Here is a 27,169-nt window from a genome sequence, read left to right as displayed (position 1 = left end):
AGGGAGAAGCAGGGTCAATACATGGTTACACCCAAGAATAAAGACTCGAAGAAACTGGATCTGTTTGGGCAAAAGATTTATTAGTCTTCCAGCCTTCAGTTGAGAGTGCCAACCACCAAACCCTCCTTGGCTGCTATGACCTCAGTATGTGGCAAGCCATGTCCAAGTTTGAGGTCTCGCTGCCCGAAGGGTCCAAGAAGGAATTCTGGGCAATCCTCGAAGAGGGCACGGCTGCAGCAAGAGCAGCCCTCCAGGCAGCCTCAGACACAGCAGACTCCGTGGCTCGCACCATGGCCTCGGCCATCTCCATGTGAAGGGCGTCCCGGCTGCTCCTCTCGGGTCTGTCAACAGAGGCTCAGAAATCGATGCATGATCTCCCCTTCAATGGCCAGGCCCTGTTTGAAGAACAGATGGACGGTAAACTGCATGGCCTTAAGGACTCTCCCACTACCCTGAAAACTCTGGGGCTGTACATTCCAGGTCCAGCCCGTAAGCAGTTCAAACTGCAGCAATCTCAAGGCCAAGGGAGTCAAACCCACCAGGAGCCCACCCCATAAGAAGAATAGGGGCTAAAAGCGCCGCCTGAGTCACCCAGCTCCTCCCTCTGTCCAGTCAGGCTCGACCCAGAATAAGCAGAGGGGTAAGCGAGCATTTTGAGGGTGCACTTGAGGGCAACCTAACAGGCTTTACCCCAGATACTGCTGTTCTCCAACTGCCTTTCTTTTTTTCTCCCCCCATGGACAGCTATAACTTCAGACCGCTGGGTCCTCAATACTGTGGCAGAGGTTAATACTCTATAGTTTACTTTCCCCCATTCCGATCTCTCTTTCCCATCCCTCTTCAGGGACCCTTCTCACGAGAGTCTCCTCGCGCAGGAGGTAAAGAGTTGCTACAGTTGGGTGCGGTGGAAGAAGTTCCTCTTTAGTACAGGAACAAGGGGTTCTGTTTCTGGTACTACTTAATCCCAAAGGCCAAGGGCGGTCTGTGGCCCATCCTGGACCTGAGGAACCTCAACAAGTATATAAAAAAGCTTCCTCCAGTTTACAGTGGGGCCCCACCACTACCCGTTTGCAGTCCTCCCGTTCGACCTGGTGACAGCACCCAGAGTCCTTACCAAGTGCATGTTGGTGGTGGCTACTTACCTCAGGTGTCAGGGTATCCAGATCTACCCATACCTTGACGACTGGCTAGTCAAGAGCAACTCCAGGTCTCAGGTCCAAGAGAATGCCAGGGTGCTGCAAGCCACATGCTGCTCCCTGAGCCTATTGGTGAATGACAAAAAGTCTACGTTAGTTCTGGTGTAAAGGATAGAGTTCATCAGAGCGGTGCTCGACTCGACCAGAGTGTTCCAGCCACTAGAAATGTTCCAGATGTTGATGGACCTCGTCGCGGAGGTCTTTGCGTTCCCCCGACTATAGGCAGGCTTTGCCTGCACTTGCTGGGTCACATGGCAGTTTGCACATACATTGTCTGCCATGCCAGGCTCCGGATGCGGCCCCTGCAGCAATGGATGGTGATGGTCTATTCCCTGTCCACAGATCACCTGGACAAGGTCGTTATCATTCCCTCAATGGTACTCGCCTCACTGCGATAGTGGACCGATCTTATGACCGTCCTAGAGGGGGTTCCATTCGACACTCCCCATCACTCCATCGGGTTGATGTCAAACGCCTCGGACTTCGGCTGGGGCTTGCCCCTCGGCGGCCTCCAGACCCAGGGTATGTGGTCCAGCAGGAGATGACATTATACATAAATGTCAAAACGCTCCGAGCAGTCTGCTTGGCATGCGGAGTTTTCCTACCTCACCTGTTGGGCAAGGTGATGAGAGTTCTGACAGACAACACATCCTCGATGTTCTACATCAACAGGCAAGGGCGGAGCACGTTCATTGACTCTCTGCCAAGAGGGACTCCATCTTTGGGACTTCTGCATCAGCTACAAAATCCATCTGGAGGCTTGTCACCTCCCTGGTGTCAAGAACACGCTAGTGGATCACCTCAGCAGGGCCTTCTCCTCTCACCACAAGTGGTCGCTCCACCCAGAGGTAGCCTGTATGATCTTCCAGAGGTAGGGAACTCTCCAAGTGGACCTGTTTGCCACCAGGCTAAACAGGAAACGCCACCAGTTTTGTTCTTGGCAATGCCTGAGCAAGGGCTCCCTCTCCAATGCCTTCCTTCTGTCATGGTCAGGGAACCTGATGTACGCATTCACTCTGATTCTTTTCATGAGCGGGGTCCTTGCAAGAGAGACACGGCTTAGGTTATCATGATCACCCCAGCGTGGCCTTGCCAGCACTGGTTCAGCACATTCATGAACCTGACAGTGGCCCCTCCCTGGCCCCTGCCCAACCAACCAGACCTGCGGTTACAGGACCATGGTCAGCTCCTGCACTCCAACCTCATGTCCCTCCACCTCTTGGCGTGGATGCTGCATGGCTAAACTCAGAGGAGCAGACCTTCTCAGATGAGGTCCAACAGGTCCTCCTGAGAAGCAGGAAGCCCTCAACCAGACTGACTTACCTGGCCAAGTGAACAAGGTTTCCACGCTGGGTGTCCGAGCGTGGCATCTCTCCCTCGCACTCTTCCGTACAGTCTATCTTAGACTTCCAGCTTCATCTGATGAACCAGGGCCTGGCGCACTCTTCTATTAGGGTGCATCTCTTGGCCATCTCCACTTTTCACCCACCGAACCAGGACCAGATGGTGTTCTCCCATGACATAATGGTCAGATTCTTGAGAGGCCTCGAGAGACTCTTCCCGCAGTTATGGACCCCGTCCCGCAGTGGAATCTTAACTTGGTCCTCTCTAGGCTCACCAGCCTGCCCTTTGAGTTGCTGGGTTCCTGCATTCCCACCTGTCATGGAAGGTCACATTCCTGGTGGCGGTGACATCAGCGAGACAAGTCTCTAAAATTAAAGACTTGACCTCAGTACATCCGTACATGGTCTATTAAAAAGATAAGGTTCAGCTGCGGCCCCACCCTGCCTTCCTGCCAAAGGTGGTCTCCACCCTTCCATATGAACCAGGACATCTTCCTCCCAGTGTTCTGTCCCAAACCACACAAGACCAGTGAGGAGAGGCGTCTTCACTCCCTGGACGTCCAGAGGGCCTTGGCTTTTTACTTAGAATGAACCAAGTCTTTCCAAAAATTGACTCAACTCTTTATTGCTACAGCCAATAGGATGAAGGGTCACCTGATGTCCTTGCAGAGGATTTCCAATTGGAACACCTTGTGCATAAGGACCTGTTACGACCTGGCAGGTGTTCCGCTGCCACTGATTGTGAGAACCCACTCGTAGACGTCTTCGGTGGCCTTCCTGACACACATCCCTATCCAGGATATCTGTAGAGCCTCAATGTGGTAGTCTGTCCACGCGTTTACCGCTCATTATGCCTTCACTCAGCAGGCCAGGGACAACGCTGGGTTCGGCAGAGTGGTGTTGCAATCTACACGTCCGTGAACTCCTACCCACTGTGATGGGTTAGATCACAGAAACCCCCTTGGGAACTGCCAACTGATGTGCCAAGACTACTTCTGCCCCTGCTTTCTCTGCCAGTTTGGGACTCCAGCACCCTGTCTTGTTGAGCCAGACATGCAGGTCTGCTCCAACATAGACCCAAGGTCTGAACCACGTGCCCCAAACCTGCAAACTTAGCTGAAAGCAACTTAAGAAATATTCCTGCCTTTAACACTCAGATACCCAACTCCCAATGGGGTCCAAACCCCAGATAAATCCGTTTTACCCTGTATGAAGCTTATACAGGGTAAACTCATAAATTGTTCGCCCTCTATAACACTGATAGAGAGATATGCACAGCTGTTTGCCCCTCCAGATATTAGTACATACTCTGGGTTAATTAATAAGTAAAAAATGATTTTATTAAATACAGAAAGTAGGATTTAAGTGGTTCCAGGTAGTAACAGACAGAACAAAGTGAATTACCAAGTCAAATAAAATAGAACATGCAAATCTGTGTCTAATACAGTAAGAACTCTGAATACAGATAAAAACCTCACCCTTAGAGGAATTCCAGTAAAATTCCAGGAATTTTACAGACTAGACTCCTTCTAGGCTGGGTCCAGCAATCACGCACAACCCCTGTAGTTACTGTCCTTTGTTCCAGTTTCTTTCAGGTATCCTTGGGGGTGGAGAGGCTATTTCCTTAGCCAGCTGAAGACCAAATGGAGGGGTCTCCCAGGGGTTTAAATAGACTTTCTCCTGTGGGTGGACACCCAGCCCCCCATCCCCCTGTGTAGAATCCAGCTGCAAAATGGAGTTTTGGAGTCACATGGGCAAGTCACATGTCCATGTATGACTGAGTTTCTTACAAGCCAAGACACATTCCTGAGAAAGCTCAGATGTGGATTGGCGTCTTCAAGATCCATTGTCCGTTAAGTGCTTCTTGATTGGGCATTTAACTTGCACATTCCTTTCTCAAGAAGCTGGCCAAATGCTTACAAAGGCTACTTAAAAATCAAGCCAGTACACACCCAATATTCATAACTTCAAACACAAATATGATACATGCATACAAATAGGATTAATAGATTCAGTAGATCATAACCTTTACAGAGATATGTTACATGGCATATGTAGCATAAAACATATTCTAGTTATGTCACATATACATTCATAAGCATATTTCCATAAAGCCTTATGGGGGGCACTGTCACACCCATCTCCAGAGGTACTGCTTTGGAATGGACATGAAGAAGAAAAGACCGTTACCTTTTCCGTAACTGGTGTTCTTCGAGATGTGTTGCTCATGTCCATTCCACAACCCACCCTCCTTCCCCACTGTCGGAGTTTCTGGCAAGAAGGAACTGAGGGTGGGGGGAACCGGTGGCACCCCTTGTGCTGCACCATGTGGGCGCCATTCCAGAGGGCACCAGAGCTGGTCCCCTTCGGATACTGCTAAGGGAGAAACTTCTGGCACTGGTGCATGTGGTAAGCACATACACCTAATGAGGAGCTCAGTGTAAGGAGGAATGCAGCATTCTAGCTGAGGATGCCTAGCAGCGGTACCACGTTTCTTCCTTGTGGCCATTCCCCCAGTGCTCCCTCTGCCTTGAGCAACATGGAGTCAGAGCAGAGAGACCTGCATGCAGGATGAAGTAGCAGCACTTCCCTGACAGCACAGGACACCCCAGGGTTTGGTGCAATCTCCATTCTGTTGAAGTGATACTGTCTAGTATAGGTATGGATGAGTGGCCAAAACCCATTGAAGGCAATAGTAGCATTTCCAGTGATTTCACTAGGCTTGGATCTGACCCAGAGGGAGACCTTTTATAAGTCTTCAGTAGTCGAGTCCTAAAGCATGAGCAGTCAATGAGATCACTTTATTTATATCTTGCCTATCATTCTCTAATTTGCTAAATGTAGCTTAGAGACTTGTCTTTGTGATAATGAAACCACCACAGTTACACAATAAAACTGTGCTTTGTTTTACAGTAGCCAAAGGGTTGACAGCCTTTGTAAATTTCCATCAGTGTAATGACCCTCCCATATGGCTTATCAGCAAGGTTTGAACCCAGGACCTTTAGCCCAGATTGCTGCCACCTGAGGAAAAAGCAAATGGCTCACTGAATCACCCACTGGAGCAGAATGCATAAGATACACTGAACAGTGGGTTACACGGAGTAGCGTTATGATAAAGTGCATTGCTACTGTTGTGAAGGGTAAACATTCTATTTATATTTTAGTGCTAATACTTGCATAGCATTTTTCATTTGATGATCTTAAAGCTCTTTGCAGCAAACATTAAGTAAATGATATATTTTCAATTTATAACCACCAATGCATAGAGGTGAGAATGCACCCCTATTGTGTTAATTGTCCTCATGAATGAAAGCTTGCTTCCCTATTAAATAATTTGTTAGAGTTTGTGCTAAAACTTCTGAAGTTTCATACCGCATCAAACTCAGAAATTATTGCAGAGTGGATAGTTCTAGTCAGACATGCCAACAAAATAATATGGCTTCATAGCATAAAACTTAGCATCTGTGAAGACTCTCTATTGAGGGTAATGGGTTGCAATAATTTTAAAACATGTAGATATTATGAAAATCAATATAGGTACAGGGTACAGTATCTTTCTATATTATTTCAGGTTGTTTTTTATTACTTGAGCAGCAGTTGTTAAATTTAACAAACAAGCGATAAATGGAAATAAATATTTAACTTACTGTATCTAGAAATTATAGAAATACAAAATTGACTTATGAAATATTAAAGTAATTTTAAGAGATTGCTGGGAGGAACAATAGCTGGAAAACTCACCACCATTAAAATAAATTTAATATAGTTTTGGAAATAAAAGAGGCATGACTTTGGGGTTGTTTTTTTTTGTTGTTTTTCTTTAAATAGGCTCGGCTTAGAGATCATGTTTATCTGATTTTAGATTTTCTTGAAGGTGTGTATCTAAGGTAGCAGAATATGAAATTGACTTAAAAGAAAAACATGTTGAATGAGAAAATTGATTAGGAATTTGTTGTCTAGAAAAACAAATTCTGTCTTCGGTAGAAAAGCATGAAACATTGTCTGCATTCATTCAAATAAAACTGGTTTGTGATAAATAGCAGAAGAAACCTCAGTGATTTATAAAACATACAAATACAAAACAGAAAGTATACAAAAGGATAAACAAATGATAAAATAAGATGAAAAAAGGGATAGAAAGCTACTGCAAGTGAAAATATTCCAGTATAAAGAACCAAGTTAGTCATAAGGAGATTTTGTTATTCAATAAGGGTTTGATCTAAAACCTGTTGAATGACTCCCATTGACTTTCATGGACCCTTTCATCAGACCCTAAGGATATGTCTACACTGCAATTAAATATCCAGGGCTGGCCCATCAGCTGATTAGGGCTCGCAGGGCTTGGACTGTGGGGCTGTTTAATAGCAGGGTAGACATTTGGGCTCGGGCACCCTCTCCCTCATCGGCTCCCAGAGTCCAGACTCCAGCCTGAGCCCAAACGTCTATGCTGCATTTAAATAACACTGGAGCCCAAGTCCTGTGAGCCCAACCCACTGACAGGGGCCAGACATGGGTGTTTAATTGCAGTGTAGACAAACCTCATGAGATTTGAATTGCACAGCTCGATTGTGAGCCATGTCCAGAAATATGTGCTGAATGCCCTCACTAACCAGGGCCCTGATCCAGCAAACACCTATGCACATGCTGCGCTTTAAACATGGGAGTAGTCCCAGTGAACTCAATGAGACTATTCAAATGCATACATTTAAGAATGTGTGTAAACAGATGGGTGCTGGATTTCTCACCAGGATGTTATATTTGGACCCAGCAGAGAAGGAGATAGATGTAGACACAGAGGGAGCTGATAGAAACATGGCTATTTTCAGTGGTAGCTTCTATTGTTCCTGCAGCAAAACTGAAATTAACACCAAAGTGAGGCTTTGCATTGGTAAGGGGAGAGTGCTCAAACATTAAAAGGGACAGGTCATTGCACAGGACACTACCTCTGGTCCCCATTAAGGGGTGTGGGGGGAGAGCTTTTATACGGACCTCTAGCTAGCAAGAGTCCTTTTCTGTGTGGCCAGTGCCTGATCAGTGTTGTTAAAATTGAAAAGGTAAAGAAGGTTACTGACATGCTTTGCAAACAGTTTTATGAGCTTGTTAAGCATTGAAGAAACTGCTAACATTTTGAAATGGAAAAAGAAAATGTGTGTGAGACACACCAAAGAAGAGAGTAATAAGTTCTTCTTTGAGTGCTTGCTCATGTTCATTCCATGCTAGGTGTGTGCATGTCGCGTGAAACAGTTGCTGGAGATTTTTTCCTTAGTGGTATCTGTAGGACCGGCTCTAGTGCTCCCTAGAGCTGCGCGCAGATGCCTTGGTATAAGGGGTGCCATCAGCTCCATACCCTCTCAGTTCCTTCTTGCCGCCAGTGACGGTTGCTTGGAACAATCCCTCTTGCTCTTCCAAGGCTTCTTTCCCACTGGTTTGGACTTCGCAGTACATTGTATAATGTTTGTAGCAGTCACGGACAGGATGAGAAGGCTGCTGGTGTCATCCCAAAGACTTTCTTCCTGGATAGCCACCTGTGTCCAGGCTTGCTACAAGCAGGTGAAGGTTCTGCCTCCAGCCATCATGATGGCTCATTCCACGAGAGCTCAGGCTTTGCCAGCAGAGTTCCTCATGCAGATACCAACCCAGGACATCTGCAGGGCCACAATATGGTCGTCAGTTCATACCTTCATGTCCCACTATATGCCATCACTCAGCAGGCCTGTGAAAATGCCAATTTTGGAAGAGAGGTGTTGCAGTCAGCATGTCTGTGAACTCTGAGCCCACCTCCAGGGGTACTGCTTGTGAGTCACTAACACGGAATGGACATGAGCAAGCACTCAAAGAAGAAAAACGGTTACTAACCTTCGTAACTGTTGTTCTTCGAGATGTGTTGCTCATGACCATTCCACGGACCCACCCTCCTGCCTCTCTGTCAGAGTTATCGGCAAGAAGGAACTGAGAGGGTGCTGAGCCAGCAGGACCCCTTATGCTGGCACATACATAAACAGCTCCAGAGGGCGCTGGAGCCAGTCCTTCGGCTACCACTAAGGGAAAAATCTCCGGCAACTGGGCACCTAGTCTGGAATGGACGTGAGCAACACATGTCAAAGAACAACAGGTACGAAAGGTTAGTAACTGTTTTGTGGGGTTATTTTGTGTGAACCGTTCAGCCAAAACGTTAGAGAAACAGAGACAAAAGAGGGTGACTTAAAGGCGAGCACCTGCTCTGTATGGTTTTAAGAGGTGCCCTGGTCTTGAGAGTTGCTTCCAAAGCAGGCAAATAGGATGCAATAAGCTTTGAGATCTACATAGGAAAACGCTCTGGATAGGCACAAAGTATTACTACTTTGTGTCAATATTCTATCACAACACGTAGTTATTCAGAAAGCACTGGAGAGCTGAGGCTAAATGTCTAATTCCTGGAGTTGTGGAACATGGATGCAAGGAGGGATTGAGATTATTTGACTGGGACTGGTGTGATGCAAAGGGGAGCTGAGAACAGAGTCATTTCAAACTGGAAAAAGTAACTAGCAGGGCACTAGAGGCGTTAGTGATGTATTTTCCATTCTTTATTGTTTATGGATGTGATTTTGATATGGCATATAGGTTTTCTGTGTTTTCATTTGCTAAATTGGGTTGGACAACATATAAAGAGCAGAGTAGTCAGTGAAATGTAGAAAGACTTAGATCAGTGGGATCCTACAAAGCTTGTAGATGCCTTTCTGCAGAGCGCTAGCTGCTACCACACTGATTTTATGTTAACTTTCTAGTGAATAATTTAAAAAGACCTGTTTATTTTTTAATAAAAAGGAAAGATATAAATTGTCTGAGTGTTCATAATGTTACTTACAGATGCTATTGAGCAGATGTTGGGCCTTCTTAATGGCATTTTAGATCAAAATAAGTTATAGGAAAAAACAACAAACTTCCTTTTACTACCATTCTTTTCAGTCTACTCCTCTGCCAAAATTTACAAGAAATTTCTTTTTTTAAACCACCTTATAAATATTTACCTTTCATGTGCCACTTTTTTCAGCATTTGCATTTTAGTGATTATGAATTATTTTAATAAAGTTGTTAAATAAGTTTCATTTATTTATTTTTTAGGGCCAAATCCAGTTCCCATTGAAATCATTGGGATTTCCTCCCTGGATTTCATTGGTAGCCGACTGCTTGCCCTTTAGTTACTGCAAATGAATCGGATAGTTATATTTAAACACTGTTATAAACACACACCTGGTGCAGTTGACAGTATGCAATTTCAACTTGCATGTTTTAACTCTGCATGGTATGATCTTAGCAGGTTGATTAAATATTGCCTCCCATCACTAGCTGCCATTCTGTTTCATGTAGGTATTTTAGTTGCAGTAAATTAAAAATATAGCCAGCCTAATGGATGCAAACGTATTAATATTTTGCACTTAGAGCCTTATTCAAGCCCCTGTTAGCTACCTAATTTAGATAGGAGATACTGAGCACACATAGCCCCTATTGACTTCAGTAGGCACTGCAAGTGCTCAGCGCCTCTGAAAATCAGACTGCTTACTTGGGCGCATACATGTATATTTAAGGGCTTAACTTCAAGTACTTACATTTGAAAATTTTAGCCAAAGTGGTTTGTTTAAGATGACATAGCAAGTCAGTGGCTGATCTAGGAATGAAACCCAGGAATCCTGATCTTTAGTTCTAACCAGTGAAGAAAGTTAACTTAATTAAAAGCAACTGTTATTCAAACATGTACAGATCATGTTTATACTCCTCTTTTATTGTTCATTTTTGTATAACTATTCATATGTTAGGTTATACATGAAGAAGACATAAAACATAGTAGTGGGTTTTTTGATCCTATTTCAACACTAGATAACATAGATCACTAAAGACAATAATAAATATGAAATCTAAGGAATAAAAAATTGTTCTTGTGTCTGGTACAATACATCAGCTTAAATATTAGCAGATGGCGACAGAGGTAAAGAATACACTCAGCTGAAAGGATCAGAGCCTGATTTTTCAAGCCTCTATTTCTCCGGGCTACTGTGTTGACTGGCTGTGTTTTTTATATAGTGTCTGCTAATATACACACTACACAGAGCATATATAGTACTGTATAGATACAGACGTTAGTGCTAATTTTTGCAGCATCAATGTGTACCTTGGAATCTCATGAGTATCCTACAGTCAAAATAGCCACATCAGGAAGCCGATCATGCTCTTCTGCACAAGGTCTCCTGTGTTGTTATAACTGCAGAAGATCTACCTACTGACAAGTCTGTATGTTGGGGAAGCTTGGAGTGGAGACCAATATTTTACTTGGTCACTTTTCCTGTGTATGCAAATTTGGAAGAGGTGACCTGAAAGTGGTCCATATTGTCAAAGGCTGGACTTTAATTTTTTTTTTTTCCCACACAAGACTGCCATCTTTAGTTGACATTTTTTTTTAAATAAGACATTACACATACAGGCTCTTTGAAGGTTGACATTTAATAACTCCTCACCAAATACCTGGCAGGATTTATACATCGAACACAAAGAAGGTTTCATGTTCAGTTCCTCCTATCTGCTGTATTTCAATGGGAGGAATTAAATGCCAAAACTCAAAATGATTTTATAAATATATATATATTTTAAAAAGTAAGATCTACATTTAAAAATAAAAATGTAGGTTTATAAAGTAGGGTAATATGCAAATATGCAAAGCAAGTGTGAATATTTATTCTTTTTAGAAAGTCTTTTACAAAAAAAAAAAGGCTGTTTAATCAGACTACTAATTTTGTAACGGGAGGTGTTGGTTTGGAAGCCAGAAGATGGTTTGTAGCCTATTACCAGATCAGGAATGGACACTACTGACTAGTGGACCCAGAGACTCAAACATTCAGCATAGTGTTTAGTCATTCCCTGGATTATAGCCACTTCTGACAGATACTTGCAAGAGTATGGGGTTTTTTGTTGTTTTGGTTTTTTTTAGCAGTGTGGTTAAATTCAGTGAGACTACAAATATTACCAAACTGGGTGCTGATAAAGCATCCATGTGAAATACAAATACACAATTTGACAGTAGCTAAGGCCATATGTAGCTGACTTTTAAAATGCATAGAGATCCAAATCACTCCTGTAGGGAAGTTAATTTATGGAGAATTTTATTCATTGAGTTGCCAATCCCACAAACCTTACTAACGGGAGTAGTGCCTACTCAGTCATAAGGAAGAGTTGCAGATCGGGCCCCAGCATTCCAGGGTAAATTTATGTCTGCTAACATGCAGCAAGAGGGGGCATACATTCATTTAAAAAAAATTGACCCAAATGTTTTCCTCATCTCCATTGCCAGACCTTTAAGATTTGTAAAGGAGCTCCCTTCTATGCTCCATCATCCCTTTTATAATCCCCCATCTAAGAATCCTGTCATAAGGCCGAGAAGATATCTTAGCTTCAAACTGGGGATGGCTGTGGCCAGAGTTACATGGTGTTGGAAGTCCAGCTGCAGTGGATGACAGCTAGGGCCCAGGAGAAAGGCAGCCAAATTAGTTGGGCTTTATGATTGGCACCATAACCTTCATGATGCTACCTCCATATTCTCCTTCGCTGAGCAGAAGCTGACTACAGGAGAGACTCTAACCATCGCACATGGAAATTCCCTTCCCCTCACCCTCACTCCTCCCCCAAATCAATTCTTTCTCTTTCTCTCTGAATTAGAGAGCAGGGACAGCATCTTAAAGTACTTTTATAATAAAATATTGAAAAAATATTCAAGATGACATTGAAGTATCATGATTTTAGTTATGTTATATATGGCTTTTAAAAGTTATGTTTAAAATTCATAGCACTTTCTAATCCTGAAGTAGACTAATTTTCTAGCTTGCTTTGTTCAGTACAATGTATTTCTAAATCCATTTTAAGCAGCTATTTCTTCAATTTGAGTAATTTTCTCACAAGTTAATAGACAATGCTCAAGCATACCTGACTTTTAGTGTTAGCAAGTTTGGAACATATATATTATCGGCATTAGAAAGCACAAAATTAAACCCAGTTGCTCAAATCATATGTAGCATATTATGCTATATACTGCTATTCTTCTAAACTATTTGTACATAGCTATTACTTTCTCCCAAATCATAGTGTTACTTGTGGCAGAGCATATGTTGCTATAGTTACAAATTTTAGCGCTTAAAACGGGTGTAATGGAGGTTGTGCTGGACAATATCTTGTGCTACTAAACAATATTGATCTAAAACTTGGACAGTCAGTAAATAGTTAATAATATTTAGAGTAGATATTATTATACATATTGTACAATAGTTTTATTGTCTAGGATATTTAGTTTAGATTACCCTACTATGAGCTAGTGAGGGACACAGTGCAATTCAGTTCAAGTAAAGGTAGATTTTCAAACCAGTGCACCTAATTATATGTTTAAAATGGGAAATCGCGTGTACTCAAATACTTAGAATTGGACACACCATGGTATTTTCAAACGTGATGAAAATTGGAACATACCTCCATGTCTCCATTATTTATGCTGCCCTGCTCAAAAACAGAGCAGAGTATGAATAGTAATCACACAATTATTAGGTAAAGAAACATAGTATAAGCAAGCTTCCATTCTTGTTGGATAAGCTGAGGGAGTGTTTTCCAGTGGTTGCAGTAGGAGTGAGTGTGTGTATTTAGACTCATGGGTTCTCTTCCTGCTCTCTACCTCTGTCTTACTATGTGGCCTTACACAAGTCACTTTACTCCTCTCAGTTTTTCCATCTGCAAAATGGGGATAATACCATACAGGGGTGTTCTGAATTTTTCTATAGATAAAGTGCTCTGAAATCCTTGAATGAAATACATTATGTACATTGTTTTACATTAGAAAAATAAAACCTCAGCTAGGAAAAAATGAAATTTTCATTATATATGACATTATTTATAAAATATGTATTTTACCTGCAACTATGCCTGGTGAAGTTTGGATTGGAAGAACCCCTCCCAAAAATATTCAAGAGATGATAACACGCACGGAAAACTGGCGAATAAGAAAAGCTGATGTAGCTCTTCCTTTTGGATTGCCAAGAAGAACATGTATAAAATGAACATGCAAGAAACACAATACTAATGAAGTGGTCCTATCCTATGGAGAACTGCAGTAGACACTATAGTAGTGCAATAGCTAACCATGAGTGATTCTAATGCCATAATTCTCACAGACATCATCTACGGGTGCAGCATCCTGCTCTGACCTGGGGTTATTGTCTTGAGAGACTTGTCATGAGGAAGGATTTCATGATTTGTGTAAGGCCCACAAGTGTCCCTAAGGGCATCATTTTGCCTGCAGAATCTTAGTTACTGGTAATGATAAGCAAGAAGGGAAGAACCCATTTTGACTCTTGAAGCCCAAGTGGAGATGGCAGGACTAGCAATTAGAAAGGTCAGCCTTTTATTTATTATCAGAGCAAATATGATATGGACTTACCGAGAGACAGGGAGGGTGGAGCCCTCTGATGTACTTTTTACAGCCACTTTTCAGAGCAGAAATGTACTATACAGTATTTGAAAATGTAAATGACTTTACTGTAAACTGATAGAGCAAGATTTTCAAAAATAGTAGCTTAGAAGTAGGCACACAAATACTTAACTAGTCTGATTTTCTAATAGATGAGCACCTAGCAGCTCCCACAGTCAAGCCACTTATTTAGATGCTTAAGTATGGACTTAGGAGCTTAACTTTAGGCACATTTTTAAACAATCTTGGCCATAAAACATGTATCCATTGTTGATAATATATATCAATCCACTCCTACTACTTCATCATGTGGCACGATCAGTGTGTGCCTGTGTTAAGTCAGCTTGTGACCTAGAGATCTTGTAAGGACATACATTTACCCCATATTGCCACTGGGGTACAACAATAAAGAAATCTTCACGAGTGCTTTACTAGTAGTTATAGAGAATTGCAGTAAAATTGCTATTATTTTAAACTGCCTGCCACATCTTTGTTCTTTATTAAGACTAAGACAACTACAAGCAGTATGCAGTTATCAGGAGATAATCATGCCCCCAAGGCATCTGAGGTGCTTTGCAACCCAAAGGTTGTGATTACGCCGTGATTGCTACACTGCTTATTATTTCTTATTGCGTAATTATAGAAACATAATATTGTTCCTGACTACTGTAATCTAAACAACATTCAACAGTGTTAAGCAGCTGCTTAATTACATTTACATGATATGAGGGATCTTTGCCATGTGAAATGAATTGGGAAAGTACGAAAGGATCGTCCAGTGGTTAGGCCTAGTACCTGGGAGTCTTGGTGTTCAATTCCCTGCTCTGCCATAGATTGGCCTTGGGCAAGTGAGTTAGACTCTCTGTTCAGTTCCCATCTCTACAATGGGGATAATAGCACTGCCCGACCTCAGGGGAGTATTGTGAGGATAAATACATTAAAGCTTGTGATGCTCTCAGTTACTACAGTAATGGGGCCATACAAGTACCTAAGATAGACAGTGTAGATGTAGAGCTCATCCTTATGCCTGGATGCTGCTAAACCATCCTTACTAGGTATTGCATTTATTTCTGGCTCACAAAGCTTTTCTTTTGAAAAGTACACTTTTTTGCTTTTGAAACTGTACTAAATAGCAGTATCTCCACTCACTGCTGGTGGCACCTCCTGCTGGTCATTTTAGAGATTTGCTTGAGCCAAGTATTGTGCCTTCCTCTGGTGGTGTCTTTCTCACCGTCCTCTCCTCCTGTGACCCCTCTCGCTCCAGAAACGGCAGCCTCCTTTTCATGACTCAGCCCTCTGGCTCAGTACTATCTCTGTATTTCCCCCTTCAGGGGTCCCAAAGTCTTCCTTCAGTCTTTCTTTGTCTGTTGACAGCTTCCTGGCTTTATGGACCCTGTCTGTTCCTGCCCAGCTGTGCCTGTTTTCAATTTCCTGCTCCTTGGCTCCCCTTCCAGATGCAGCCTGTGGAGTTAGTTGTCCTGCCTGGCCTTCTTAACCCCTTCCAGTCTTGTGTGGGGTAGACATTCCATCACACTCCCGTTACACCACCAAAATAAATAATTAAATCCTTCAGAACGAGATACTTAGAAGGCTCTCTCTCTCTCTTGTAACCACAGTGTTGCAAATTATTCTGCTCTAATAACAGATGTTTGAACCCTTTTGTCAAGGTTTTTTTTTTTAAAGATATAGGTTCCTAAGTCCACACTGAGGCACCTAAATATGTGGCCTGATCTAGCAGCTCCCAGTGTAGCTAATGGGATTTTCAAAAGTGCAGGTAATCAGTGTTTTGTAAGTTAGAACACATAGTTAGCACCATAGTCCCTGGTTCTGTATAATTAGGGCCCTACCAAATTCCCGGTCATGAAAAATGGGTCACAGACCATGAAATCTGGTCTTTTGTGTACTTTACCCTATACTATACAGATTTCATGGGAGAGACCAGCGTTTCTCAAATTGGGGGTCCTGACCCAAATAGGGTTGCAGGGGGTGGGGTGGGGGGTTTGCAAGGTTAATGTAGGTATTGCCACCCTTACTTCTGTGCTGCCTTCAGAGCTTGGTGGCCAGAGAGCAGTGGCTGTTGGCCAGGCACCCAGCTCTGAAGGCAGCGCCCCGCCAGCAGCAAAGCAGAAGTAAGGGTGGCAACACCATACCAGGCCATCCTTACTTCTGTGCTGCTGCTGGCAGTGGCCCTGCCTTCAGAGCTGGGCTCTTGGCCACCCAGCTCCGAAGGCAGCGCTGCCGTCAGCAGCAGCTCAGAAGTAAGAGTGACGATACTGTGACCCCTCCACAATAACCTTGCGATCTCCCCACGGCCCCCTTTTGGATCAGGACCCCTGCAGTTACAATGCCATGAAATTTCAGATTTAAATAGCTGAAATCATGACATTTACAATTTTTAAAATCCTATGACTGTGAAATTGACCAAAATGGACCATGAATTTGGTATGGCCCTATGTATAATATAGCATGCAGGCATACTACTGAGCATGCACAAAACTCCACAGAAGTCAATGGCTGGGATTTTCAAAGCTAGCTAAGGATTTTGGGCACCCAAATCCCATTAAAATGCAATGGGAATTGGGTGTCTAACTCCCTTCAAGCTCCATAGAAATACCTAAACAAAATGGTTCTGCATTGGCACAGCCTTCCACCTGTGCTCTGCATGTTCTGGAATCAGGGCCTATAGAGGGACCTAAGGCCCAGATCCTCAAAGATATTTAGGTGCCAAACGACTTAGGCACCTACATATGTTTGAGGATCTGGACCTAGAAGCCTAATTTTAGGCACCCTTTTTTGAAGATCTTAGCCTTAGTATTTCATTGAGTCACTTTCTAATTCACAAGCTATTTAGAAATGTATTTGAAAACTTGCCTTTGTGTATGTGCATTCATAAAAGGGTGGCTGGATGATGGTTATAGGTTCAAAATTATCTGAATCACCAGATAAAACTCTTGCTGAACTTTTGTCAATAGCTTGTTTTTTGTTTTGTTTTGTTTTGGTGTTTGAATAATGTCACCAGAAACTCCAATTACAAGGTTGGCATGAATTCCACTTAATGCCATGCTCCTTAAAGCAGTGGTCGATTTTTAAATCCCTTTTTTTCATAAGTGAAATATAAAATGTTAGTAATGCCTTACACTGTAGTGCTTTCTGATAGCATACATCTTCTGGGTTCCGCAAGATTCTTTATGGAATCCTGCTAGAAGCTCTTGTATCATAAATAGAATTTGTTCATGAAAAAACAATGTATTGTTTTCGTTGTTAGGAGATGATGCTAAATTGGCTGTATGTTTGTCTAATAATCACATCCAAAAGCTGATTATTCTGATAATAGCCTTAAGATATTATTTAAAAATAAATAAATAAATGCATTACTTTTGTACTAATAATAGTTTTTAATCTCTTCTTGTTTCTATGAAGTCAATGAAATTTTCAAAATTGAATAATAATTTGATCCGTTAATCTTTTGAAGCTAGTAATTTTATTTTCCCCTATTTGCAGTCTCTGAGGCTCGCAAATGAATAGAGCTTCATTACTGGCGTCTGCATTTAATAACCATTATCCATTATCTTGTAATTAAGACTCCCTGTAACGAATCTTGAGGACAATGCAAAAATACATAGTACATTTCTTTAATGAACTGGAAAATGTTCATCTTGTTCTATTTAGTAATGAGTTGCTGAATAGTCGTTAAATCCACTGGAGAATGGAGCTAGATGGATTTTGAAGACGGTCTTGAGTTTGTGGTTAATCTATTAGAATTAAAATTTCATCTTCTATTTTTATCAACAGCTGATTAGAAGTCATTCTGTTTGACCAAATTGATTAGAAGACCATATACAAGGGCAGCTGTTGTTTAATGAAAGTTTTTAATGAAACTGTACCATAGAGACTTGTAATTATAAGACTTATAAAAGCTTTGATTTACCTTGTAATGGGCGGGGGGGGGGGGGGAGTATTGTATTGAAGGACTTAAATTCTGCACTTAAAAGAAAAACTGAAAAAACTAAAATTTGATAATGTTAAAGTTTGATTTCTATTTAAAAAAAAAGATGTGACCATCAAGTGTATACAGTGGGCTCAATCCTGCTCCCTTTTAAATCAGAAGGAAAAACTCTGACTTCAGTGGGAGTGGCCCCAAAGTATATAAGGTGGGTGACCTTAATTCTTTGTTTGCAGTGTTGTTGTAGTGATGTTGTTTCCAGGATACTAGAGAGACAAGAGGGATTAGCTAAAAATCTTTTATTGGACCAACTTCTGTTGTTGGAAAAAACAAACAGAAGTTGGTCCAATAAAAGAGATGACTGAACTTTGCGAAAAATTAAGGTGGATAAAGTAAATTGTTATTTGCCCTTTACTTTAAATTGCATCCCCATGGTGTTAAGAAGAGTTTCTATGTTGCCCCATCTGATCAAAATGTGATCTTCATCAGATTACACAGTTTACACAGCAATTGGTCTGTTCAGTACTTGAATGGGAAACTTACAAGGAAACCCATGGTGTTGTGGGATGTGGTGTTAATGATTCAAGAGATGGCCTCCTTTGCTTTGCTCTCCTAGTGAAACTGCTCCAGATTACTGCTAGAAGGCATTGTGCTGTTGGAGATGCCACCGTTCGGATGAGAGATAAACCAGACCCTGAGCTAAATTTGATGTTGAGGTGTAAGCAGATGTAATTTGATTTAAATGGGAGCTGCAGTCTTACCCTATGGTTGAATTGGTCTCCCGGACTACTTTTGCTAGTTAAAGAGCCTGCAGTTCCCAGGGCTCCAGCCTGCTGCACTGAAGTCAGTGGGAGTGATGTCATTGAACTGTATGGGAGCAGCATCAGACACCTGGCTGTACCTACACTCTTCCCCCCTCAAAAAAAAAAAAAAAAGTAATATTTTGCAAACTGAGTACTGTGTTGCAGAATTCACTTAAGACAACACTGAAATGCAGCTGGGTACAACCAACACTTCACAAGAGCTCAGGCAACAAAGTGAAGAATAACATTGTATTCAAATGAAAATGCAGAGTGAAATAAGCCAGGGACCAAGGCTAACTGTCCGCTTCTTTGGAATGTTTTCTTAATGCCTACATACGTTACTGACCATGCATTTAAATGTTGTATATCATAACATTAGCTGATTGACACATGAGCAAAGACAGATTTTGTTCTGATGGCTAGAGACAGGAACTAGGAGTAGAAATGCCTAGGTTCTGTCCCCTGGTGGTTGTTCTGAGTTGCTCTAAAACTTTGAACAGGACTCTTAACCTTACTGTGGTTGAGGTTCCCTAGCTGTACAATAGGGATAATGCCTACCTTACAGGGATGATGTACGGCTTAATAATGATTGTAAAACATAATGAGATCCTTGGATGAGAAGATATATATATATATATATATATATATATATATATATATATATATATATATTCAAAGAATTACTGTTTTTATAAAACTACCATGGAGTGTTCTGGTTTTTTTAAGGTGCTGATTTCATTAAGACCTCTACAGGAAAAGAAGCAGTTAATGCCACCCTTCCAGTAGGCATAGTCATGGTGCGAGCCGTTAGAGATTTCTACTGGAAAACTGGCAACAAGGTAATTCTTACTATCGGAATCTTTTGTGTAAATAAAAACTGTGTCATTGAGAAGTTGAGGTAAAACCTGAATATTTTCAAAATACAGAACATATGATTGATTGATTAACATATATCTTAGCTTTCATATAGGACAAGGTGCAACTCAACTTTCCTTATAGCTGCCTCTTTCTACTTCCTTATAAAAATGTTCCTCTTTAGCTGAAACTTCCCATGTTAAGTCTCAGTTAAGAGGAATTTTTCCCCCTGGGAAAATTTGTGCAGCATCCATTCAGTCCCCATTGCATATGTATAGTGTTTTGGTGTACTAGTTAGGCTGTATAAATGTGAATTTTAATAAACAATGGGAGAGATCCTCAGCTGATGGAAATTGGCCTAGATCCATTGAAGTTTATGGAACAGCACAGATTTACATCAGTTGAGAATTGACCCAACACATACAATACTTGTCAGAAGCTACAACATTTTACTTACTTGATTATTTTATATTCTCACCCCAAGTACAAATTCTACTGCTTTCTTCTTGGCCATGTAGGGTTTCCCACCAGCCGTGAAAGGCAGAGTGTAAGTTCTGCAGCAGAACTGGTATGAGTGGGGAACAGGCTGCTGAGAGCTCACACAGGATGTTTACTACTGCTGTCCTTCCGTATCACTGTGGAGCAGAGACTTGGGGCAGATCCAATTTTCCATTCATCTGTTCCTGTACTTGCAACAGTAATGGAAGAGGAAGGTGGCCAAAGGAAGCTCTAAGCCACCTTTCCTTTTCCTGTGTTCTGGGGCAGTTGGGGGCCTGTGCAAACCCCAAGTTAAGTTGAAACAACCTCAGAACTGCTCTTACGTGTGCTTCGTCTCCTCCCATGGTCCCCGGAAAGCAGAAAATAGCTATAGTACAGTACTCCCATTACATCCCCTCTCCATCGCTGGCTCACCCCTCCCTCTGCCCTTATGTCAGCTGGGAAGGCCCCTGGCACAGGCAGTAGTCTCAAGAGACCATTTCCACTCCCTTTAAGGTCCATTTAGGCTGCCAGAATAGCCTACGTGGGCATTAGTGTAACAGAAAATCTGGTCCAATTATCCACAGCTCTGGCCTTGGCTAGACTAGGATTTTAAAGATGTGGTGTTAGAACATGGTATATTCTAACAACACACCTTTTATCCTAGTCTAGATGAAGCCTATGTGACTCCATTGACTATTTCCCCGCACGTGTGTGTGTGTATGTAACGGCTATGGGGGCTTCTGCAGCCATGTGGCTAGAGTAACATCTTCTCTGTAACCTTCTCTGTGATGGAGGGGATTCCTCCCACCTTCAGCCCCTGTGGCTGTCCTCAGTACAGATCCCAGTTCCATGAGCTGTGTGCCAGAAGTCAGGATTTGCCCTTTCACACTGCATTACTATAAGATTTTTACATTTAATTAATATAATCATTTAATTTACCTTTCATTTTAACATAATTCATTCTCAGTTTAAAATGTGCTATTAAGAGACAGTGTGTGTGTGTGAGAGAGAGAGAGAGAGAGAATTAGATGTAAACCGACTTTACATCCTTCTATTAACTGAAGACAATTTTATCAGTGACAAGAGATTTCTAAATGGTTTCTTTAACAAACTAATTCTGCTGCTGTACAGAAGCTTTCTAGCAAGGCGTGAGCTGGCAAAAACAGGTTAATACAGAAATTAAACTTTTTCAAGGAAAGGAACAGGTTGCAGAGTAACATTTATTGAATGATAAGCTGTGGTAGTGATATGAAAAGTGTGCAATACAATGGGAAATAATCTTTTCCTGTCATTATTTGAAGGACACACACAAATTAGTTTTTCTGTTGGGAAACCCCCAATCCATAAAAACATATTACTTTTAATAATATAAGGTGAAAAGAAAATTCTCAAGGAGATGAACTTATTAAACAAAATAATGAAATGCTGTGAAACAGCAGGGAAAAGGCAGCTAGACTTTATGCAGCTCTTGAATTAAATATCTTTTTGCATTTTTATGGCAGTCAGATGTGCTCTTTGGAAAGCTGGGAAATGGAGGCGAGAATAGGCCAGTCTTTGCCAGCTTTTTGCAAAAATAAAAACTTTTTTAGAATATTAATGCTGAACAGGAAAAACTGTGCAAGTGTTATTTTTAATTATTCTCTCCCACTCCCCCCCCCCTTTTTTTTTTTAAAAACCTGAAGTTTACTTGTTTTAGCCACAGATTATCTCAAAGGGCTTTGACACTGGTAGGAAGAATCTAATGAGATTTTCATTAGTTTTTCCCTTTGTGAAGGAAAAACAGACACCATATACACTTTGCTTTAATTCTTTGCATTGCAGATGTTTTTCCAGTTGCTGTGGTTTGAATTATTTTTGGAAAACTAGAGCTATTACACTCACTCTTTCTTTCTGTCTCTCTCTGCATTTCAGATTCAGCAGCTTTTCCTGTTTTTATCTTTTAGAAATTGTGTTATTAGAATGCTTCAGTGTGAGAGAAACATACTTCTTCTACAAGTTTGTTTTGTTAAATTACTATAATCTTTACCAAATACGTAGCTCAATGATTTTTTTTTTTTTAAATTCCAGTACATTTTCTTACTGATCTCACTGTATCCTATAGAAAATGGGATTCATGCTTTCCAGGATATAACTTCTCCAAATACTTAGCAGAACGATAATCCTCTCAGGGGGTGAGGGTGTAAGGAGAAAGCAGATTAAGAGGAAAAAAAGGAACAGGAAGATCTCAGGGCTCTCTGAGGAGAATCTTCCTGGGGTGGAGCGAATTGTGAAAGCACCACTATAGAATCATAGAATATCAGGGTTGGAAGGGACCTCAGGAGGTCATCTAGGCCAACCCCCTGGTCAAAGCAGGACCAATCCCAAACTAAATCATCCCAGCCAGGGCTTTGTCAAGCCTGACCTTAAAAACTTCAAAGGAAGGAGATTCCACCACCTCCCTAGGTAACGCATTCCAGTGCTTCACCACCCTCCTAGTGAAAAAGTTTTTCCTAATATCCAATCTAAACCTCCCCCACTGCAACTTGAGACCATTACTCCTCATTCTGTCATCTGCTACCACTGAGAACAGTCTAGATCCATCCTCTTTGGAACCCCCTTTCAGGTAGTTGAAAGCAGCTATCAAATCCCCCCTCATTCTTCTCTTCCGCAGACTAAACAATCCCAGTTCCCTCAGCCTCTCCTCATAAGTCATGTGTTCCAGTCCCCTGATCATTTTTGTTGCCCTCCACTGGACGTTTTCCAATTTTTTCACATCCTTCTTGTAGTGTGGGGCCCAAAACTGGACACAGTACTCCAGATGAGGCCTCACCAATGTCGAATAGAGGGGAACAATCACATCCCTCGATCTGCTGGCAATGACCTACTTATACATCCCAAAATGCCATTGGCCTTCTTGGCAACAAGGGCACACTGTTGACTCACATCCAGCTTCTCATCCACTATAACCCCTAGGTCCTTTTCTGCAGAGCTGCTGCCTAGCCATTCGGTCCCTAGTCTGTAGCAGTGCATGGGATTCTTCCATCCTAAGTGCAGGACTCTGCACTTGTCCTTGTTGAACCTTGTCAGATTTCTTTTGGCCCAATCCTCTAATTTGTCTAGGTCCCTCTGTATCCTATCCCTACCCTCCAGCGTATCTACCTCTCCTCCCCGTTTAGTGTCATCTGCAAACTTGCTGAGGGTGCAATGCATGCCATCCTCCAGATCATTAATGAAGATATTGAACAAAACTGGCCCCAGGACCAACCCTTGGGGCACTCCACTTGACACCAGCTGCCAACTAGACATGGAGCCATTGATCACTACACGTTGAGCCCGACAATCTAGCCAGCTTTCTATCCACCTTATAGTCCATTCATCCAGCCCATACTTCTTTAACTTGCTGGCAAAAATACTGTGGGAGACTGTGTCAAAAGCTTTGCTAAAGTCAAGGAACAACACGTCCACTGCTTTCCCCTCATCCAGAGCCAGTTATCTCATCATAGAAGGCAATTAGATTAGTCAGGCATGACTTGCCCTTGGTGAATCCATGGTGACTGTTCCTGATCACTTTCCTTTCCTCTAACGCTTCAGAATTGATTCCTTGAGGACCTGCTCCATGATTTTTCCGGGGACTGAGGTGAGGCTGACTGGCCTGTAGTTCCCTGGATCCTCCTTCTTCCCTTTTTTAAAGATGGGCATTACATTAGCCTTTTTCCAGTCGTCCGGGACCTCCCCTGATCGCCATGAGTTTTCAAAGATAATGGCCAATGGCTCTGCAATCACATCCGCCAACTCCTTTAGCACTCTCGGATGCAACGCATCCGGGCCCATGGACTTGTGCTCGTCCAGCTTTTCTAAATAGTCCCGAACCGCTTCTTTCTCCACAGAGGGCTGGTCACCTCCTTCCCATGCTGTGCTGCCCAGTGCAGTAGTCTGGGAGCTGACCTTGTTCGTGAAAACAGAGGCAAAAAAAGCATTGAGTACATTAGCTTTTTCCACATCCTCTGTCACTAGGTTGCCTCCCTCATTCAGTAAGGGGCCCACACTTTCCTTGACTTTCTTCTTGTTGCTAACATACCTGAAGAAACCCTTCTTGTTACTCTTATATACTATATACTACACTGCAGACTATCCAGATTGTTCCTGCATTACATCAAATACCAGCAAGCCTGCTTCTGATTCTCTTTGCTTTTCAAGCTTCAAGGCACATGTGTAGACCACTGCTGAAGGCAAGATAATAGACTTGATGGATAAATGGTCCATTCTGGTGTAGGAACTCCTAGGCTCTTAAGGACTGTGATGTGGACGGATTCTGCAATTCTAAAAGTGTATGGATATGCAGCCGACATAAGACCCAGAATGCGTTCTCTTAACACAGTATGCATTGTTTAAATTCAGATCTACATTGTTTCATATATTGCAGACCTCACATTTCAGTTCTGATAAAAAAACACATTCTGTGGATGTTCTCTGGAATGACAGTATTTGCCAAATTAACAAACAAAACTTCATATGTCTAGCAGGGATGGACCCAACTTGGTTCATCACTGTAGAAATATTTATTATATCTAGGCAATTAACTGTATATTAATTTTAGTGTACTAAATATAGCTTAAAAGTACAGACTGGTAGCGTATAATTATCATGCATACGCTTTCAGTAAAATATAGAAGCCTCTCAGTTGTTGACAGATAACTAACTCCCATTGCAAACAGAACTCTTCACTTCCACATCTTTGAGGAGATGTTTGTGTGTGTGTTTATTATTAGACATTTAGAACTAGACGGTGACTATGTGCCTATGCAAAGGAATAAGAATCATCCTTTATACCCCTACGTCAGCTACCCAGAACTTGGGAACAGGCCTGTAAGAGTCAGAGACATTACATACCGTCTCTCTCTTTCCTCAGAGCATGTGAGTGGGGGGTGGGTGGACTGGGAACGGACAGTCTTGCCTCTACCCCACTATCTCATTGGGGGTCCGGAAGCAGGGAGGGAATTGTACCTTTCATAGGGGTGTCTGAGGCACAAAGCCCTCCAGGACTACTCCTGAGTCGGTGCCCCGCTTACACACTATTGCTTGCTCAAGGCTTTGCCTAAAGTTAGAACCTAACCCGTAACAGAGTTTTGGCTGCACACTGGGGACATTTCCCAGCTGTAGATATGCAGATTTTCATTTCTCCTAAAATGAAGACAAATCACTGAAAATAAATAGCATTTTTTATGTATTACATTTTTCTTAAGGTTGGATTTAAACCTGCTGGAGGCATTCGTAGTGCAAAGGATGCTCTTACCTGGCTCATATTGATGAAGGAGGAGTTAGGAGATGAGTGGCTGAAACCAGACCTCTTTCGCCTAGGTGCCAGTACGTTGCTGGCCGATATCGAGAGACAGGTTAGTTCTGTGATAGCAGGGGACTGGATTTGAGGTCCCAGGAGGTTCCTTCCAATCTTGGTTGAGAGAAAACATTTTTCTGGAAAAAGTTTGCTTATTGCTTTCATGAAATATGTATTCTACACCATTTCAAGGATAATGGAGCACACTTCTAATTACTTAAGAACTACAATTTTGCTTCCCTGCTGGATGTCTTTAAATCTAGCTTGTTGCTACAGGGAGTCATTAGGGGGCTTCCATGATCCAATCAGTCTGCATTGCCTCCCTAGGCAGCTACGTGGGCCAGGCTCACAGTGCTGAGCAGAGGGAATCTGCTCTGCTGGCTTTCCACCACTCAGAGTCACTCCACTGCTGCTGAGCTCCAAAGCCTGCAGCTATGCCATGTTTGTTTCTCACCCTGCAGGAAGTGAGAATGTGTTAGCAAAGGAGGGATGTGGCCAGATATTGGTACCTGCCTGCTATGCCTAGGAACTGCTTGCCTGCCATGCCAATGATGTAAGATTCAGCCCTCTGCAGTAGAAGCAGCATACAGAAGGAGATTTTGCCTCTTGCTACTGAACAGCCATAGGGGAGAGAGCTGTGTTACACCCATTCTAGAGTATTCATCTGCTCCTAGTGCCCCATAGAGTTTACACTCTCTAAAGCTACCAGGAGCATATGATAGGTGGGGAAGAGGGATATAAATAAAAAGTACATTTTATATTCAACATGGGTCTGATCTGAAGCCCATTATAGTCAATAGAACTCTTCCTATATATACACACACACACACACACTCTCTCTCTCATTTTAAAATATATTTACACCCAACTGCCCCTCAACATGTCATGAATTTGTTGGCTAATGATACCTTTTTAATTTTTAGTTGTGTATGATACCATTAGAAATTCTCCTTTTCCTTGCAGATTTACCATCATGTGACTGGCAGATATGCAGCTTACCATGACCTGCCAATGGCTTAGTCCCATGAGTAATTCAGGATGACTTTTATAAAGAGAATTTTAAGAAAAAAATGTCCTAAAGTCTTTTTTGTAACCTAGTCCAAAAGTGCATATAAAAGGATAAAAGAACCAATTCTCTGGCTTCATATTTTTGTTGTATTTAAAAATATGTTCAAGTCTAGTCAGTGGTGCTTGAGCCAAAATGGGGGGATTTGGAGAGGTGGAAAGTAAATCTGAAATAGTCAAGATTTGCAGTGTTAATAACATAAAGTCTTCCTCAGATCAGCTTGAAAAGCATATCAGTGGCAACGATAACATGATAATACTATAATAAAGTTTTAAGTTGCCTGGTAAAACTTTCCAGGAGCCGAATGTGAAGTATCTGTGGAATGCTACAGATTTCTAATTACTTTCAAGAGCTACAGATTTTGCAGTTTTTTTCCATGTCAGTTAGTGTGCAGCTTTTGCCATAGACACATTGCTCTATTAATTGTTACTTTAATTACATTTCAGACACTGTAATCGGAGACAATGAAAGTTGGCTATTTTTTTTTTTAATAAAATGTCTTTGTAGCTAAAGCCAAATTTTTCAAACTTGAGTCGTTATAGTTAGGCATCTACATCCCTGATTTCCAAAACAGCTGAGCATCCACGGTTGCTACTGATGTTAATGAGATCAGAACCACTGAAAATCAGGGAATCTGTATCTTGATGCTTAAATATACATTCAGGTGCCTATCTTCAGACACTCAAGTTTGAA

At 42.0% G+C, this 27,169-nt stretch overlaps 1 protein-coding gene across 3 annotated transcripts in view; it reads left to right on the top strand.

Annotated features, from left to right (window-relative positions):
• DERA (deoxyribose-phosphate aldolase) overlaps positions 1-26,542 on the top strand; it is a 93,564-nt gene extending 67,022 nt beyond the window's left edge. For all 3 annotated transcript variants that reach the window (XM_048827760.2, XM_048827750.2, XM_048827739.2), the window contains 3 exons: positions 19,488-19,600; positions 25,319-25,468; positions 26,374-26,542. In XM_048827760.2, the coding sequence (XP_048683717.1) occupies positions 19,488-19,600; positions 25,319-25,468; positions 26,374-26,430 (320 nt within the window). In that variant the 3' untranslated portion in view covers positions 26,431-26,542. The remainder of the gene's footprint in view (positions 1-19,487; positions 19,601-25,318; positions 25,469-26,373) is intronic.
• Positions 26,543-27,169: the final 627 nt, after the last annotated feature.

Source organism: Caretta caretta, chromosome 1 (genome assembly GCF_965140235.1).
Source record: "Caretta caretta isolate rCarCar2 chromosome 1, rCarCar1.hap1, whole genome shotgun sequence".
NCBI classification, from domain to species: Eukaryota; Metazoa; Chordata; order Testudines; family Cheloniidae; genus Caretta; species Caretta caretta.
Note: the sequence above shows the minus strand (reverse complement) of the source record. Positions and strands in the feature narration are given on the sequence as shown.